The sequence below is a fragment of the Buceros rhinoceros genome, unplaced genomic scaffold (genome assembly GCF_000710305.1).
Source record: "Buceros rhinoceros silvestris isolate BGI_N320 unplaced genomic scaffold, ASM71030v1 scaffold37219, whole genome shotgun sequence".
Classification (NCBI taxonomy): domain Eukaryota; kingdom Metazoa; phylum Chordata; class Aves; order Bucerotiformes; family Bucerotidae; genus Buceros; species Buceros rhinoceros.
Window position 1 is genome coordinate 15,898 of NW_010433948.1, and position 16,857 is coordinate 32,754.

The window sequence follows — 16,857 nt, forward strand, 5'->3', positions numbered from 1 at the left end:
CAGCAGGAAGAGGAAGATCAATCTTGGCAGAGTGAAGGAAAAATGCTGGCTTTCTTCATGTTAGCTCATCTCATACATATCTATCTTCAGCTGCTGCCCAGTACCGTGGTGCTCTGCATTAACTACACAGTGGATCAATAACAATTACACCTTCTCAAAAACATGACACATAGCAGGATTGGGTTGACATTTCACTTAGGCCAACATTGATCTCAGTGCATCTGATTCCAGTCCTAAATTCAAGTCAGGCCTGGGTCTAGCTGGAATAAACACACAGTTAAAAACAAAAAAGGAAACCAGCTGCTTGTGCCTTGGCTCAGAAGTAAACAGCACATCCATCTGTGCATCCCCCATCTCCAATCCACTATTCTTCCTGTTGCTACTAGTGATTCTAAAGTTGATCAAAGTCTATTTTTTATATGAATCACTCACCGTGACATCAATGTTGATAATATCTCCATCCTGAAGAGGTCGACTGAAACATAAACAGGAAAAAAAAAAATGGTGACAGACAGTTTCTAACAAAGGGAACATAAGAATAAACACCTAATGACACATACATAAAAAACCAGGAGGTAGATATTTTGTGATGGAGGAAGGCAGAGGCAAACAGAATAACCATTTTTAATGTTCAGCTCTCACTACTTAGAGAACAAGTGTAGCTGAATATAAAATAATGAGAAACAACTACCAGAAAACCATATAAACACCTGAAAAATCTACTATTGTATTTATTCTTTTTCTCTCACTAGGGTTCATATTTTACTTTGTGAGTAGCTGAATGTATTGAAAAAGAAAAACCTCCACAACCACATAAATTCAAATATATTTATTCCTTAACCTATACTTATTTTACTGAAGGAAAAAAAATCAAGACGGTACTGTTGGTTTTTTTTCACACACATTAAACTCTAAAGGCACTATGCTATTTTTTCTAAGTGTCTGGATGAACAGGATAATTTTTTTTTTCTGTTTCACATACATTTCTGTAACATATATCACCACTGTGTTGTAACATCATATACGTGTGCAATATGTTTACATATGACATTCAGTTAAGCTGAAGTATGATCAGTATTAAATACAGTTTACTAATTTCAATTTAACATTTAAATTCCTGGTGGAAAAATGTACGTTATGGGGAAATACCTGTCAGGAATACCATGACATACCACGTTGTTTACAGAAGTACAAACGGATTTTGGAAAACCTCCATAGCCCAGAGGTGACGGATAGGCATTCTGTCTGATTATTTCATGATGAACAATGGAATCTATTTCTTCAGTTGTCATGCCAACCTAAAATATCAAACATGACATCCTGTTAAAAAAGCAAAGAGTTTCTCATATTAACTGAATGTGATTGCAGCCAAGCGTTTCAATGAAACCTTGGATGTTTCAAATACACTGCTTTGATACAAAACACTGTCTGATATACTTTATTGATATATTGGACCTTTTTTTTTTTAAAGAGAAAAAGATTTTAAATAAAGCATGCAGTAGAAACAAGCACTCAAGGGTTCCTAGAAAACCTAAAAAGCTGTCTACTTCCTTCCCCTTCTTTTTTCCACATTTGCTTTCTCAAAGACATCAATTTTCCATGGCATCTTGTTTCAGTAGCTGCTATAGAAATTCCTGGTTTCAATGCTTTCAGTCCTTTAAAACGCAGTATTCCTTTCCCTTTTTAATTGTAAAAGCAAGAATCTTAATTTGTGCAACTGCCAGTAAATTTATTATAATGTACTCGTGCATTCTACGAAATAATTTTCCAAGTATTATTTAATTTTATAAAAGCTTTAAATATTTGGCTTAATATCTTGAGGACATTTTACTTAAACTTGCCACAGCCTGAATGATCACAGTGAATCTACAAGCACTTAACCATAATTTCTAGAAATCTTAATTTTTATGCTTGATATTTTCTAAATTAATTTTTTCTCACAATTTTACATATTAAAAAAACTCGTCTCATAAATCATTCAGCCATTTCCTGAGTATCCATGGAGTGGAAAATGCACATGCTTAAAATAATATTCTTGCTTTTCTTCTTCTATCTCTGAAAAGGTTAGAGCTGGAATTGAAATTCGGTAGGGAAACCTCCCTCATTCAGAAGTGCCTTTGAGGGTTCCTCTGCAAATTGACTGTGATTTGAATGAGTTTGGAGCCTTTGAAAATCATACTTTTACATGTACACTAGAGTGGATGTGATTTTGGAGGAATTTTTAGTAACGCGAGGCATACAGGCAGGCTGTGGTGTGCGAGGCACACTTACCCATACATTGAAATGTTAGTGATCACGCACAGTGAATACAGTGGGGCGCCCTTGTGTACTGTGCGGAGGATAAAACCAGGTCTATTTGCTAAGCTTGCACCTTGTTCAGCCTGAAAACACGGTTGGGCAGTTGAGGAGCGTGGAACTCACTCATGACCAGGATTTTGGGTTACTGTTACCGTAGCCATTGCAGCCTCCATGCTGGGATGGCAGTGGCAGCCCGTGTGCTGTCTGCACGGGACACGGCAGCCACCAGTTCTGGATAAAGACAGGTTTGTTGCTCCTACCTTTTCTCATGCATCTGTCATCTTCAGCCCATACACAAACTGAACCCCTATGGACCAGACTAGGTGCTGTCTGCTGCTGCTCTGCTCGAGGACTTTGATGCAGCTTTTGGACACTCAGCAGAGAGATCGGTGCTCTCTGCATGGCAGGCTTACGCACTGTGCAAAGTTCTGCTTTACTTTTAAAGGAGCTTTTGCTAGCTGGGCGAGGTCGGGAGGGCACCTACTGCACACCTCATCCCTTATTTGGGACACGGCAATCGGATGGTATCTATCAAAAATCTTCCGCGTCATAAAATCTGCTGCTTTATTCCCAAAGCTTTAACTCAAACCCACGAAAGGCTATCATATATAAGACCATATTGTATTTTGAAGTCCCAATGATAACACTGAAACCACGCTCAGCCCAAACTTTGCCTCTCTGCATCCATGAATTATACTGCACCTTTGTTATGTTTGTGGGGTGTTACTGCTGCTAGTTAATGCACAGGCGAGAACTGGTTTGGAGGGCTGTGTGTAAGGCAGGTTCAGCAAGACAACAGGAACAGGTGGAGGAAGGGGGCTCTTCAGGTAAAATAGGAATGCAGAGTTTACTTCATGAGAATAGCCTAAAAGACTTTGGTTTGTTTAGCCTGGTGCAGTGAAAGCTGGAATAGCTCTATTACTGTGTGAAGAGGACAGACTCAAGGAAAGGCAGGAAGCTGTTTAAATTAAAAGAGCGGTGTTGGCACAAGAACAAATGGGTATAAACCAGCTACGTGCAGTGTCCGACTGGAAAGCAGAAGATGCTTGCTGTCGATGAGAGAGGGTTTTAGACCACACTCCCAGTCAGGGGAGTCTTGCACAAACAGTTACTGTAAAACAGAGGTCACCACCTGTCTGCACCTGACCTGGGCAGCGGTCTCAGCATTGCAACTCCAAATGCCACCTCTCTCCTAAACCACAGCTCCTGGTCACATAATTCTTACCTTACACACCTTCTTGCTCCAGAATGTTCATTACATGAATGTAGTGTTTTGGCACATACTGTGAACTATATCATGTGCTGCATACATACGTATTTTACATATGATAAAAACCAAACAGTATTAGTGAAAAACTGCTGTTATTCAAAAATCCACATGGCACCCTGGCCCCTCAGAAACAGGTAGGTGCCCTTAATTTTACTGGAGTAAATTTTACTGCATTGGGAAATAACTGTACATAAAGAAGTTAAACACACACAAGCCTATGTAAGACTAGTTGCAGGCGGTTTGTTACTGGCCACCCCACCTTCAGAATTAAACCTCTGGGAAAATGTGATGATAGCTGAAACAAAAATGCAAGGTAAACTGATAATTTTTTCCCTTTTTAAGTCAAAGGCATTGACCTACAGTCCCCATCTATCTCTGCATCTCATGGCTGCTCAGCCCATTTTACCCTATCCAGTATCACGGCTTGGCTTCGCGAACGAAGATCTGGGGAGGGTTTTTCCCACGCTCACTGCAAGCGATGAGCGCACCCTTCGGGCCTGCGCGGTGGATTTTTTAGGTGAGGCGCAGCGTGCATGGAACTGGCCTCACCCTTTACACCTGAGGTTCATCTGCCAGGGCCTAGCGAGCCTATCCAGTATGCTATTACATGAAATACCAAGGCAAGGCTAAAAAAGCACGACTTCATCTGCAAAACCTGGTCACAGGCTTCTCCCAGTACATTTTAACTTGGGAGGTATCCCGAAAAGCACACTGTAGAAACATTTCTGGAAACCATGAGGCTTTATTATCAATGCACTCTGGAAAACTGTGTGGAATTTGGTAGCTGTTTTTTCCAACAACAGCTGTTCGAGTCACACTGGATCCCATGAGACAGCAAGGGGCTGAAGGATGGATGGGAATGGAGGGAGCAGCCCAGCCCTTCAGACTTGCACACATGCAGAGCTGGAAAGCACTGTGTATGAGGAAGACAGGCCATGAAATGAAAGGAAAAAAAGTAGTGTGGGCCTCACGAGAAACTCCTGTGATTTGGCACAATCCAAACAGAGCGATATGATAGACAGAGAGATATTACACCTAAGCCAGCAACTCACTGTAAGTACTACATAGGTCCAAAATACAGAAATAATTAATAATAATTAATAGTTAATATATCTTTCTTTTTTCAGGATCTAACTTAAAGTTGGGTGCACATTAAGGGAAAGTTAAAAAAAAAAAGGTAGTAAAAAACCAAATAAGTGAACGCATAGAAGACACCCAAGCTGTTATGGGACTTCTGTAATTGTTACCTTTAAGCCCTTTCCAGCCAGAAGCAGGACATGACGGGCCAACTGACAAGCTTGACGAAGCCCTTGAATCTGATCTTCATTCTTAATTTCTATGTCGTCTCCCCAGTCTGGTACAATGCCTGTCGTCACATAGTCTGGCTTCTTTACGTGCTTGGAGAAAAAGGATTGAAAATGAAGATCAGAAAACTGAGCATGACAATGGGATCATTTTCTCAGATACTGCCTCCTGCTTCATGGCAGCTTGCCCTTTCTGTCGTAGTATCGACCTTCCTAAGCCATCAGGGCAAACCCTCAAGGCTGCCTCAGTATTTCTTCCACTGCCCTTTTGAACTTAACATTGCCGGTTACCACTGACTTATACGGGCTGTTAGCCTTCCAGAGCTAAAACCTCAGATGATGCAGCTGACTTCCAGCACACACAGTCGCAAGTTTTGAAACTGTGAGAAAGACTGTTAAAAACTCCTCATTTTCTTTTGCAAAGAGGCACATTTTCTGCAAAAGGCAGAACTGACGGAACAAACATACAGAATTAGGCTCGAAAATAAAACTGATCAAATCCTTAGCTTCTCGTTCAGACAAGATTTCTGTTAACTTCCATGAGATTGCTTTTTGACTAAGAACCTTAGAATTTAAGTTATTTTAATTTAGATGGCTTTACTTATTAATCTAGTTCACATGCTGTGCCTAACTTTGTCCATCTACAACACTATGCAAGGGTATCGCAATTCACTGTGTCAAAGCAAGTGTAATAAATTTAAATACATTTATTTTCTGATTTTTTAAAATCTGCAACTATTCCATGACACATGTATAAATACAACAAACTAATAACAGCAGCAACATCTTGTCCAGAGATGGAAATGGACTTTCTCTCGGAGGGCCCTGCTCAGTTTCACTGGTTGGGAAAAAGTTCTTTTGCTCACCAGAGCCGGACTGACTCTCTGCCATGCCAGCCACAGAACGAGTTTTGCTCTGACTTCACAAAATACAGAATCAAGCTGGCAGGTAGAAAACAAAGCAGGCACTCAGGCTGTACAGAACAAGACCATACAACAGCAGGGTGTAGGAGTAAAGAAGAGCGGGGCAACCAGTTAGCTTTAGTGGGACTTTAAATAGGAAGACTATTGTTCCTCCTACCAGTATTTAATTTCTGCTCTGAAAACTGAAACTATCTTTAGTGAACTTAGATCAACAGAATTTCAGATTTACATTTTGTTCAAATTAATGGCCTATCAACCCTAACAACATCCTATTTCAGTAAGCTGGGACTTAATTGAGGAAAATTCCCCACCATTTGCTGGATTAGCAACTCCATACACAGCAGCACCCCACTTTCCCCTTGGAGGGCACTTAACTAGTAACTGCCGAGGTCTGACCCTGCTGACCTGTAAGATCTGTTAAAGGAGAAGCCCAAAGCAGCGTACACACAAGTATCTATGTATACAGTTTCATACCAACCTCTTGAAAACACCCATATTATTTCAGTGTGATTTCTGGCATAAACTAATAACTTTGCCCTCAGGTTTTCAGAGATGAAGAATTGGATGGATTTTTAGAAATCTGAGAACTCTGAAGTGTGAAGACAACTTTTCAGTACAAAAAAATATTTCTCCCTTTTTATTCTAAAAGAATCTAAATACAGAAAAAAAAAGCTTCCATAGCCTCTCTTAAGTGTAAGAGCCCTACTTCTAGCATCCTTATCTGCTTTCCTATCTAGCCACTTTTTAGTATTTCTGGCCAATGGAAATACTCTATATTTTGCATAAGAAATCTATAATAAAATGAAAAGTAAAATTTAAGAAAGTAGTAATACATATCCTGAGAAGCACTCTTTAGAAAGGGTACTTCAGTTTTATTTTGGCTAAGGGAAAGATATCAAACAATTAAACAGAAAAAAAAAGTTTTAAAAAAACCAAACCAGAAGTGGAACACATGCTAAAATTGCACATAAAAGTTCCTTTGGCTCTGAAGTAAATAAGAATGTAAGTACAGCTGCAAGACAAAAACCACTCCGGCACAGTAAAAACGAGTTCAGAATGTGCAGTGGGATTGTGGGGCAGCTACCAGGAGGTATCGTATGTTCTCTTCCTAAATCTGACACAACCAATTAACAAAACCTCTGGCAAAATACAAACATTTTTGTAATTAGCTTGCTAGAGATTTATACAGAAAAGGACTCAGGTGATCACGAATGATTCATGCTGACTTTCGGTAGGACTGTCTACAATTGTCCACAACAAGAATCTGGACCCAGAAGTGTTAAGTGTCAACAGATTATTATAATACTCCATGTTTAAACTACCATAGCTGACCAAGTCCCACATTTAAACTCTCTAATAACTAGATACACCACTGTGTTTAAAATGGTAGGCAGCTGAAAACTTCTCTCACCAGCGCTCGTATTTCAAATACCAGACCAAGCCACAAGACGGTGATCCAAACCCCCAGCTGTTAGACAATGAATACACTTGATCACGCCTGCAGTCAAACTCTGTATCAACTGAAGAACAGATCAGATAATAGAAACTGCAGTACCTTCGGAACTGGGTGAGCTGGAGAAACAGTGGCCGGCCAAACTCTATCATAAGTACTATTTCTCTGTCCCTGAAAAAAGAAGCATCTTCGCTGTTGATTGCTTGACTGCCTGTGCAGGTAGATACGATTGCACAAAGAAAAGACTATGTGGCAGCCAGTCCAAGAACCTGTTAACAGACAAGTTAAAAACAGTTAACAAAATGGAAAGTATGCAAAAAGAAGGGCATCATGTAAAACAAACCACAGAACTCATGTAATAGCCAAGGGTAATTCAAATTGTTCAAGTCTTGTACCATTAAAGAAAGAGCATTAATACCAAGAAGAAATGAAAACACAAAAACTCTCCCCATCAATACTTCAAAGATTTAAAAAATACCAGATTTATTTTGGTGCGATGAGTTAAGAAGTAGCATGGGTAAATTCCCCAAAGCGTACAGCCAGGAGCGACCCTCCAAGTGGCCTCTGATTGGAGCAATTTGCACGGCTAGAAGCTGCACTGTTCAAGGTTTAGCGAAACGGTGAGTAAGGGACAATAGCAAGAAAAGAGGAGAGAGAAAATGATTTAATGTTGATTTCAGACAATATTTTCAGATGTATTTTTGCAAAATTGGTCACAGATTTGAGGATAACCAAGCTAATGTTGTTCTTGTCATTTGCACCGAGACACAAGGAATGAGGCTCAGGTTGTCCTCCTAGAAGAGCAACAGAACAACTTCAAGAGGTATTTTTAATCCCGGCCAAAGGCAATTGAAGGGATTAAAATTTGAAATTGACTTGGAATATTTGAATCAGATTTCCATTTAATTCACATGGGAATTTGTGATGACAGTTCATCAGAGTATTCATTGTTCAAACTTAGTTTTTGGGCAATGACACACTTTGCCCCACTCAAAACAGAAAAAAAAAATAAGGATAAAAGAAAAAAGAGGGAAAAAAGCACACTGAGGCCCAAAGGTTGGCAGACATTAAACCCACAATAACACATCACAAAAGATGATACTAGCATCGAAACTGGGAAACATATTAATTTCAAAAGGATTATTGACACTGCCCAACTAAACTACAATCACACGTAGAGTGTATTTCCATTACTCAAACATTCTACAATCTAAAAAGAGGGATTTTTTGGAAACATACACTTCACATACATAGTTAATCTGCTTCTGAAAAATGTACACAAACACAGGAGCAACCTTTTGTGGCAAGTAACCTACATGAATAATTATTCTTTAGTAGAAAGGAAGTGGTTTTGTTTCAACAGAAGTACCCAAGCATTTTTTTATCACAGAAATTAAGAAATTAATCTACTGCATATTTTGTAACTATGTAAAAATGATTTTTTTTTTCAGAAGAGTTTCTTCCATCTCTCATATGTTTTTGTACTGTCCTTCCCTTCCTTTGGACGCATTTATCATGTCCAGATGCACAAATTATCCTTCCACGTGTGCACTTGGCTTCACAGACAGCCCTTATACAGCAATCCATGAGATAACAGGAGATTTCAGTTACGCACCTTTTTGGAGCTGCAAAACCCAGAATGAATGAAATAGTTGCATGTGTTTTACTTTAGAAGTGTTGTTGAGTGTCTCTTTGCACACTGATCAGTGCTATGTTTAGTTAGCAATATCTCAAAAGTTGTACAGACTTTTACTCAATGCAAGCAAATTTTTCCTGTTTTGTTTTTTTTTAATTGTTGGTAAGTAACAAGGCCAAGCTGGAGACTGAGGTGCACATCAAGCTCTCTGTACAACCCAAGTACCCCAGTGGAAGATGCCTGCTTCAAAAGGGAAGTGAGTGTCTCCATGGGAGTTGAGCTGCCCTGTTAACTGAGGGCTGGATTGGTTTGGTGGTGTTTTGTTTATAGTTAATCAACAACCTCATTATCTACTGCTTTCCTAGGGTCTTTTTCACACACACACACAAAAAGTCTAATTAAAAAAAAAAAAATTCTAAGCCATCTAACCTGCACAACATACAAGGGCATCCAAAGAGCTCAAATCATCCTACAAACTCACTGGCTGGTTTGCACCTGTTCCTGGAAGCACAGAATCTGCTGAGACTTTTGAGCCATCAGAAGCAGCAATCAGTCCACTAGTGTAAGCTAAGGTAGCTCTTTTACAGAGTGCAGTGGAAGTACCTTGCTCTTACCACAGCTGAAGGCATTATAAATACATTGAAAACCCACACTCACTGATGTGGTCAGCTGAAGTCCATGAGGACATCAATACAGAAGCGTGTATTTCAAATGGTCTCCTTGACGTATGGCATGCTGCCCAGGCACCTTGTCTACTGTCCAGAAGTTTAATTGGGGAAGCAAAGGTACAAGTGTGATTGTCCATTATTCAACAATAAAAGTCCAAATGTCCCAAATACACACTCTTAAATACATTAAACCAGTTTATATTCATGGGCGCATGCCTATTGACTACTCCACATTCAGAAGGGTAATGTTTTTATTTGGAGTAAAATTTTTACCTCTATTCTCCCAAAGATACACTGTTAAGTATTGTCACAAGATAACAGGATAATAAGGCACTATAGTCTGCTGTTACTCTACTAACTACTCATTATAAACCAGCCACATACAAAAATATCTGCTACTTGAACAGGTGAAATGCGACAACCAAATAAATATCACCGTAGTATAATATGACTCCTAAACTATATCACAAGAACTATAAACACAGGACAACTAAACCTTTATTTGAAATATAAAAAAAATAACAGAAAACATTCTCCTACAAAGTAAAATTAAAATTAAATAAAATGGCAGTAAAATATAATGAAGTTACTGTTTTATAATGAAAATCTGGACTCCATCCCGCACTTCCTTCCTTAAGAAGGTCTTCCTAATGCTTCCACAGCTCCTTTTATTTTTTAAGCTCCCATATTCACAGCTAATTTGATGTAGCAACATCATCAATCACTGGAGACGGGAACCACTGGCTATATTCTCCAAGTCTGGCTCAGATATTCCCTCCTCCCCCCAACCCTCACACCTATCAAAGCTTTTCTCTATGTCTTATTTACTTCTGCAGCACTGGTGTGCAAGCACATACTTTTTGTTAAGCTTTCTGTGTATACTAATTACTGTAAGATAGTTCATAAACGCAGGATCTGTGCAGCTTCCAGACAAAACTGCAGCCACTGGAGAGAGCCCGGACTTTGAAGTCAGGTAGCCTGGTAACACAGCAGCACAGCCAGGATGCAAAGTTGACCCTTTACGCATTTCTTCTCTCCCACACCACCAAGGCTACGTCAGCCGCCACGAGCAACAGAATATTTACTATCAGCTGCAGTAAGAGGAATTATACCAGCATTACTGAATCACATCAGCAGATACGACGTACCAACCACAGAAAATTACAGACAACTGCTCCTCTGTCTCGACAGTGAGTCACACTGTGCGATCTGTGTGAACACATGTCCTGCTGGAGCTGCTGCATTCCTCAGCATACCTTCCAGACCTTAATTTGTGTTAATAATATAAATAAGCACTGTGAGCTTTTGTGAATTACCAGATGACTTTACCTTGTGTGGAAATTACATTTTCTTTTTCTTTTAAAGGAGTCAGCCAAAGGGGCTGAATACAGCATAAAAGTATGATGGTGGCTGGGAGCATTTTAACTGACTGATTTTGCAGCACAACGTGCCCTGTATTTATTAGCCTTTTACTCTAGGTCTATTTTAATTGTTATCTGTTCATGCATGCTACACTATATAATGAAATGCTCCCATTTCACTCACAGAGTAGAGAGTTTTTTTATGTGTATCTCTATTAATGACCCTTAATTAAGTTGATTTTAGTCATTTAAACGTGATTTTCCTCCGGTCAAGAAGTATTTTTAAAGGGAGATGTTGGAAATGAACTCTCACATAAGCTCTTTTCTAATGCTTCTTGTTTAACAGTTATAGCAATTTATCAGCTATGTTTTCAATGAGTGAGCTGTGGGTTAGTCATGCAAAACACTGCTCTTCTACATGATACATCAAATATGATTGTTAGCAACCATTTTTGGGGTATTTACTCATGAGAGACTGCAAATTTCCAAGCAATTAGCACAAATGTTATCAAAGGATAAACTTCATGATAGTTCTAAGCTACAATAAATACAAGGTTACATCTTAAAAGAGCCAAGAAATAAAATCAATGTATTTTAAAATGAATATTTAGTCACAGTATCAGCAGAAGCACAGTACCAAAATTATTTAGGACTACAAGAATTAACATCCAACCCATTTAGGAAATAAAATCAACTCACTTGGTAAAGCAAATCTTACTGAACATACATGAACAATTAACACATCAAAAACATTGTTCTGCTAACTCTTTGCAAAACATGTGATGTAATCTTTTTTCTTTTTTTTTTTTTAAACTGAAAGGAATAACTATAGAGATTTTCTTAGTACATCTGCATTTGATGGTTTAACACTAGAGATCTCTAATTTGGGTTGTCAGGTCATTTTAATAGTATATAATAATTCTGTTTCTTGTGCAAATATTCATATTGCTGAAGGTTCAGAGGAATAAAGTTTAAAGTGAGGTATTAAAAATCACTACAGGTAATAAATACGTGGAATTCAACCAATGCAACTAGGTTAGAATATACAGCTTTTACTGGTAATTACCAAATGTTTCCATTTTTTAGTCTGAAATAACGGTTGTGGTTTGAAAGATGTTGTAATTGTAATTCTGTCTAATAAAACACTGACTTTGTAATCACCACATTGCAAAGGTATGTACAAGCTTCAAATATAGGATGGGAAAGATTAAAGGTTTTCTCCAACTCTATGTAACCTGTGTAGCAGAAAAACAACTCACATTTCACAAGCAATAACCTGCACATTTGGAAAAAAAAAGGGGGGGGGGGGCCCAAAAAAGAACAACATAGGGAAATGCCTGAGGCAGAAGTTGAAACTGATTGGGCAAAGTAGAAGGACAAGAGCCCTTGAAATTAAACAAAAGCAAATTCATTCTCTTGACAGATGCTGATTACATCAAAGCCACAAAAGAACTTTTTTTTGTTCTTTTTTTTCCCCTTTTTTGCAACTAATACCTCTGTGTTTTCTGTACGTTAAGGATATAACATGACTTAATCAACATAACCTATCACATAATATTTTTTTAAATTGGTAAAAGTATATTGTAAAGAGGTCTTAACGACAGGCTTCTCCAAACAAGAGTGTATTCACATGGTCATGTCTGCATACCCGTGCTGGTCACGCCATCATCAGCCCCTTACTTCCAGGGGTTAACTGCTCTGGCAGCCAAATAAAATACAGAGAGCGCTGTGTAATTATGGAGACAGTCAAAGGGCAGACTCTATTTTGAAATCTATTTGCACAGACAAGGTCTTCCAATTTCGCTTACAGGAAACAAGCTGGTAAAGGGGGTCTCCTCTCCAGATGCTTTCCACACGTTTTTCCCACATCAGGGAATCGTGGACATGGACACCATGCAGCACTGTTTCCTGGATTGCAGGACTGTGTCATTACAAGGAGAAGAGCAAGTCCATGCTCGTGAGAAATATTTCCTCCTAATTGCCCATATTAGGGGAAAGCAAAACCCACAAGGAGTACTGAAAATGGGACTAGCAGCAATTTGTAAACAGGACACAGCCACAGCTGTCATGATGGTACTGGAAAAGAGAAAACAGAAATGAAAGGGTAAAAACACTCTGTTTTTAACAGCATGATTGGGGAAATGAAATATTCATCAGGATACATGTGACTTCAGTTACAACAGCACCACATTGGTGAAAACCTCAACAACAGCATCCTTATGACTGTACCCTGATAAACTGAAACATAGGCCAGTATCTTGCAAACATTATATTCTGATCAGTATTGTTTTATTTAATTATTAAAATTCACTGGAAATTAGTAACAGGAGTTGTTTATGCATTAATAAATGCATTAACGGAATTGCTGTTCTTGCTATTCTCATAAGATGCAATAAAGCAAAGCAATGGCCAGTCACTGACTGACTCCAAGGGAGTAGAGTCAGCCCCTCTGCCAAGACCACTGGGACTGCTCCGTGACACTGAAAAAAAGTCAGATTTGGCCCTCAGGGGCTCCCTGCTAATTACAATTTTGCTCTTACTTCACAGAGAGCAGAACCAGGTAATTTGTTTGCCTGGTATGCCAATACAAACGAGTTTTTTAATTGGCTGTAGATTTATAAATTATATGGAAATACATTCTTGTTTGGCTTTACTTATTATGACTTAGTCTAGACCAGCGCACTAAAATGATGAGTCAGTGCCTTCTGGAACAGTGATGTTCTAATTCATTATTCAGTCAAACTTAGGGCCAACAAAATAGCTGTTCTACAAGTTGGTAAACTGGGAAACCACAGAGAATCAGAACCTCTACTATTTACAGGAAGGATGACAGCCTAAGGGTACTTCATCCCAATAATAACAACATTCAAGTAACGGTGCCCAGGTCATGACAAGCCATGACCCTCCCCACAGCTCCTTCAGGAAGCTGGCTCGGTGCCACCTTTTATCAGCAGCAACCAACAGTGCAACTTTAACAAACAAGAAGAAAAGGAAAAATTAATTTTCTATCCTTAAAACCCCTTAGACCAGTTGAGTAGTTGTGTGTGTATATTTGTACACACACACACACAGAGTCACACCAAGCCAGTATAAGAAATAAATTCACTGACTGAGCAGAATTCTGGTATCATTAAACAGCACTTTCCCATTTTATTATAGGATTTAAAAAACATAGAGTACAATCTAACTATACGTGAATGATATTCATTCATATACCAAAGGGAATTAATTGTCTATTACAGAAAATGGGACTGGGCTGTACAGGCTTAACTTTGGGAACAGGGCATTGCATTTCTCCAACAAAGCCTGCCATCCAAGTGTTATTTCTACCACATTTTTCTCTCTTCTGATAGAGCAACACAAGTAGAAAATAAAAAGTGTTGCCTAAAGCAGTATGACAGCAAAATGAAACAAGTCAGGGGACAAAAGCTGGACAAAGCAATATTAAGAGTTTCACACACAGTTAATTTAGGCTCCAGATCACAGCATCTGGCAATTTTCAACTTCTCTGACTGGCAGGAGAAACATTCCTCTTATGTTACTGCATTCCTAAATTGAGTAAATTAATTTGTCATAAAGTGAATATATTAGATTGAGAAACGTATCTGCTCAGGTTTGCCTATTTAAATACATATTTCAATCACTTTCTACTGATCTTTAGGGTTTTTTTAAAAAGATCAGAGAAATTAATTTGAAAGACTGGCTATTGTATTCATTATTTTGATTTTGTAGGGAAGTAACAACTGTTAGAACAAGTTCCTCAGTTTAAAAAATAGCAGTTGTTTCAGATTAAAAGAATAAGCTATTCAAATAGTCCTTACACACACACACACAATTTGTGGTTTGTATGCACCCACCAACAGCCTTAACATTTCTCTGAATCCTACTAAGATAAAATCTCTTCAGGGGCTCTGCAAAACAACTGTTTTTCAACTGGCTTGTTTATGTCCTGAATTCATGCCCGATACAGTATTAAATGTTAAAAATAAATTCTGCTTTTACCTCTTAATTTTCCATCTGAAATGGAAAAAATACGTCTGAATCACCACAAAAACATTTCTTTGCAAACACCCTTTCATTGGGTGAGCAAAGCTGCTGAAATAAGAGTAATCTTTGCATAGAAAACTTAGGAGGGCTCCTGAACACTGTATCAGGATTTTCTGCATAACTTGAGACACAGGAAGAGAATAGGCAGTCAGGAGTCTTTTCCCCCCACAAAATGTAAGACCCATTGCAATAATTATCTCCAGTACACCTGCAGCTGAATCTCTGAGGATACAAGATGATTTCTGAATCATAAGCCAGTCTTATCCCAAAAATTCGTATTAAAAAAGTACACTGCTAGCAATTTTGGGATGAATGCCTTCATAAAATGAGATTACATCACACTATTCACTTGGTAAAAATGACAGCTAGCAGTGTTTCCTACCCTGTATTAAATGTTGTTAATTACTTGTCCTGTTTTCACCTGAGCACACTAGGACAGTGAGTCTTTCCTGAGAAAACACGTACATGTCCTTCGCTAGAGTGAAGAGTCTAAGGTTGGGGAATTACACCCTATCGCCCAGACTTCAAAATACAAGAGCAGAGAGGTCTAAGAGTTAGGTTTCTACAAAACTGCTGTGGTAGTGGTGGAAATAAGCCCCCTTTTTTTTGTTGTTTTTTTTTTTTTTAGAAGATGTTCCAGTGAAGGGCTTGCTGCAGATCACTTGTAGCATCCTTACTAAAACACTTATTTTTAAACCTGCCAGTCATTAGTATGTGCTATAACGCACAACTTGGAAGCTTTTTCATAAATATGTGACATTTGGGTCACTGAATGAATTATAATGATAGGATTACGGATCGAATTTGGAAGAGTACGGTATAATGTCTGGGAGCTGTCGTATATTATTTTTTTAAAAAAATACCTTTCACTTATCTCCTTGCTTAACATTTACAAAGACCTCTTTCTTATCATAAAGTCCCTGTTTATCAAACAGTGATACAGGAAGAAGTTGTTTACATTTTCAGAAGTACCAACATACATCACTTCTGACAAAAAAAACAAGCACTCTATAAGAAATGCTCAATCACTGTCAATCATACACACTAAAATATACATAAACCAAAGCATGTGGTGTGAAAGATATTAGATTCAAACCCAACGCAGAATTACAACTATAACAAACAAAAAACAAATAATCACGAGTGACTCATAGGCCTATTTACACATCTTACCAAACTGCTGGAAAGATAGGTAACCATAGAAACCTGACAGCCTAAATTCAGTACTTTAAAATTTGTATTTAGCTTTAAATGCTGAAAATTATGTCTCTATTTGACAAAATCCATTTTTAAAGGCTTCAGATTTTGCTTTGGTACTTAAATAAATGCTTAAAATTATTTTATCTCTCCATTACTAATAATTTGCCTTTTAGATTTTATGTTATCCAAGTAAAGACTACAGTTTACTTTTTGTAACATAAATTAATACATTTTAATACTGCAAACCAATATTTCTAACACTTCTTTTACAGCAGAAATTAGATAATGATATAAAACAAACACTCCTGCACTTACTATTAAATGTTTTACAAACAAACTCTTCAAAACTGCATACTACCAAAAAAAAATTTTTTCTCAAATTAACTGTCAAAGCCGAAATGTTAAGAGCCTTTTCAACTTAGAGTTCTTTTTCACTGACAATTACAATTTGCACAGCTTAAAATTTAATACTATGGTTAGTACTAATGTCCTTTATTTTCCTTCATAATCTAAATGAGTAAAATATTATTTTTGTAGTTCACCGGCTCTTATACTTAGTCTGTAATGTAGTGTGTATTTCATTATGCAGATGAGCAATGGATGTCGTCTAACATGATTTAAATGGGTCAACAGTATTTTCCTATTCACATTAATCATCTAGACAGCCACAAAAAAAAAAAAAAAAAAAAACCTAGGA

General features: G+C 38.0%; 1 protein-coding gene across 1 annotated transcript in view; it reads right to left on the reverse strand.

The window, feature by feature from the left end:
* METAP1D (methionyl aminopeptidase type 1D (mitochondrial)) overlaps positions 1 to 12,782 on the reverse strand; it is a 27,339-nt gene extending 14,557 nt beyond the window's left edge. The window contains exons 1-5 of the mRNA XM_010144280.1: positions 12,722 to 12,782; positions 7,351 to 7,517; positions 4,816 to 4,965; positions 1,150 to 1,298; positions 433 to 475 (exon numbers count right to left, since the gene is read on the reverse strand). Of these exons, the coding sequence (XP_010142582.1) occupies positions 433 to 475; positions 1,150 to 1,298; positions 4,816 to 4,965; positions 7,351 to 7,517; positions 12,722 to 12,782 (570 nt within the window). The remainder of the gene's footprint in view (positions 1 to 432; positions 476 to 1,149; positions 1,299 to 4,815; positions 4,966 to 7,350; positions 7,518 to 12,721) is intronic.
* Positions 12,783 to 16,857: the final 4,075 nt, after the last annotated feature.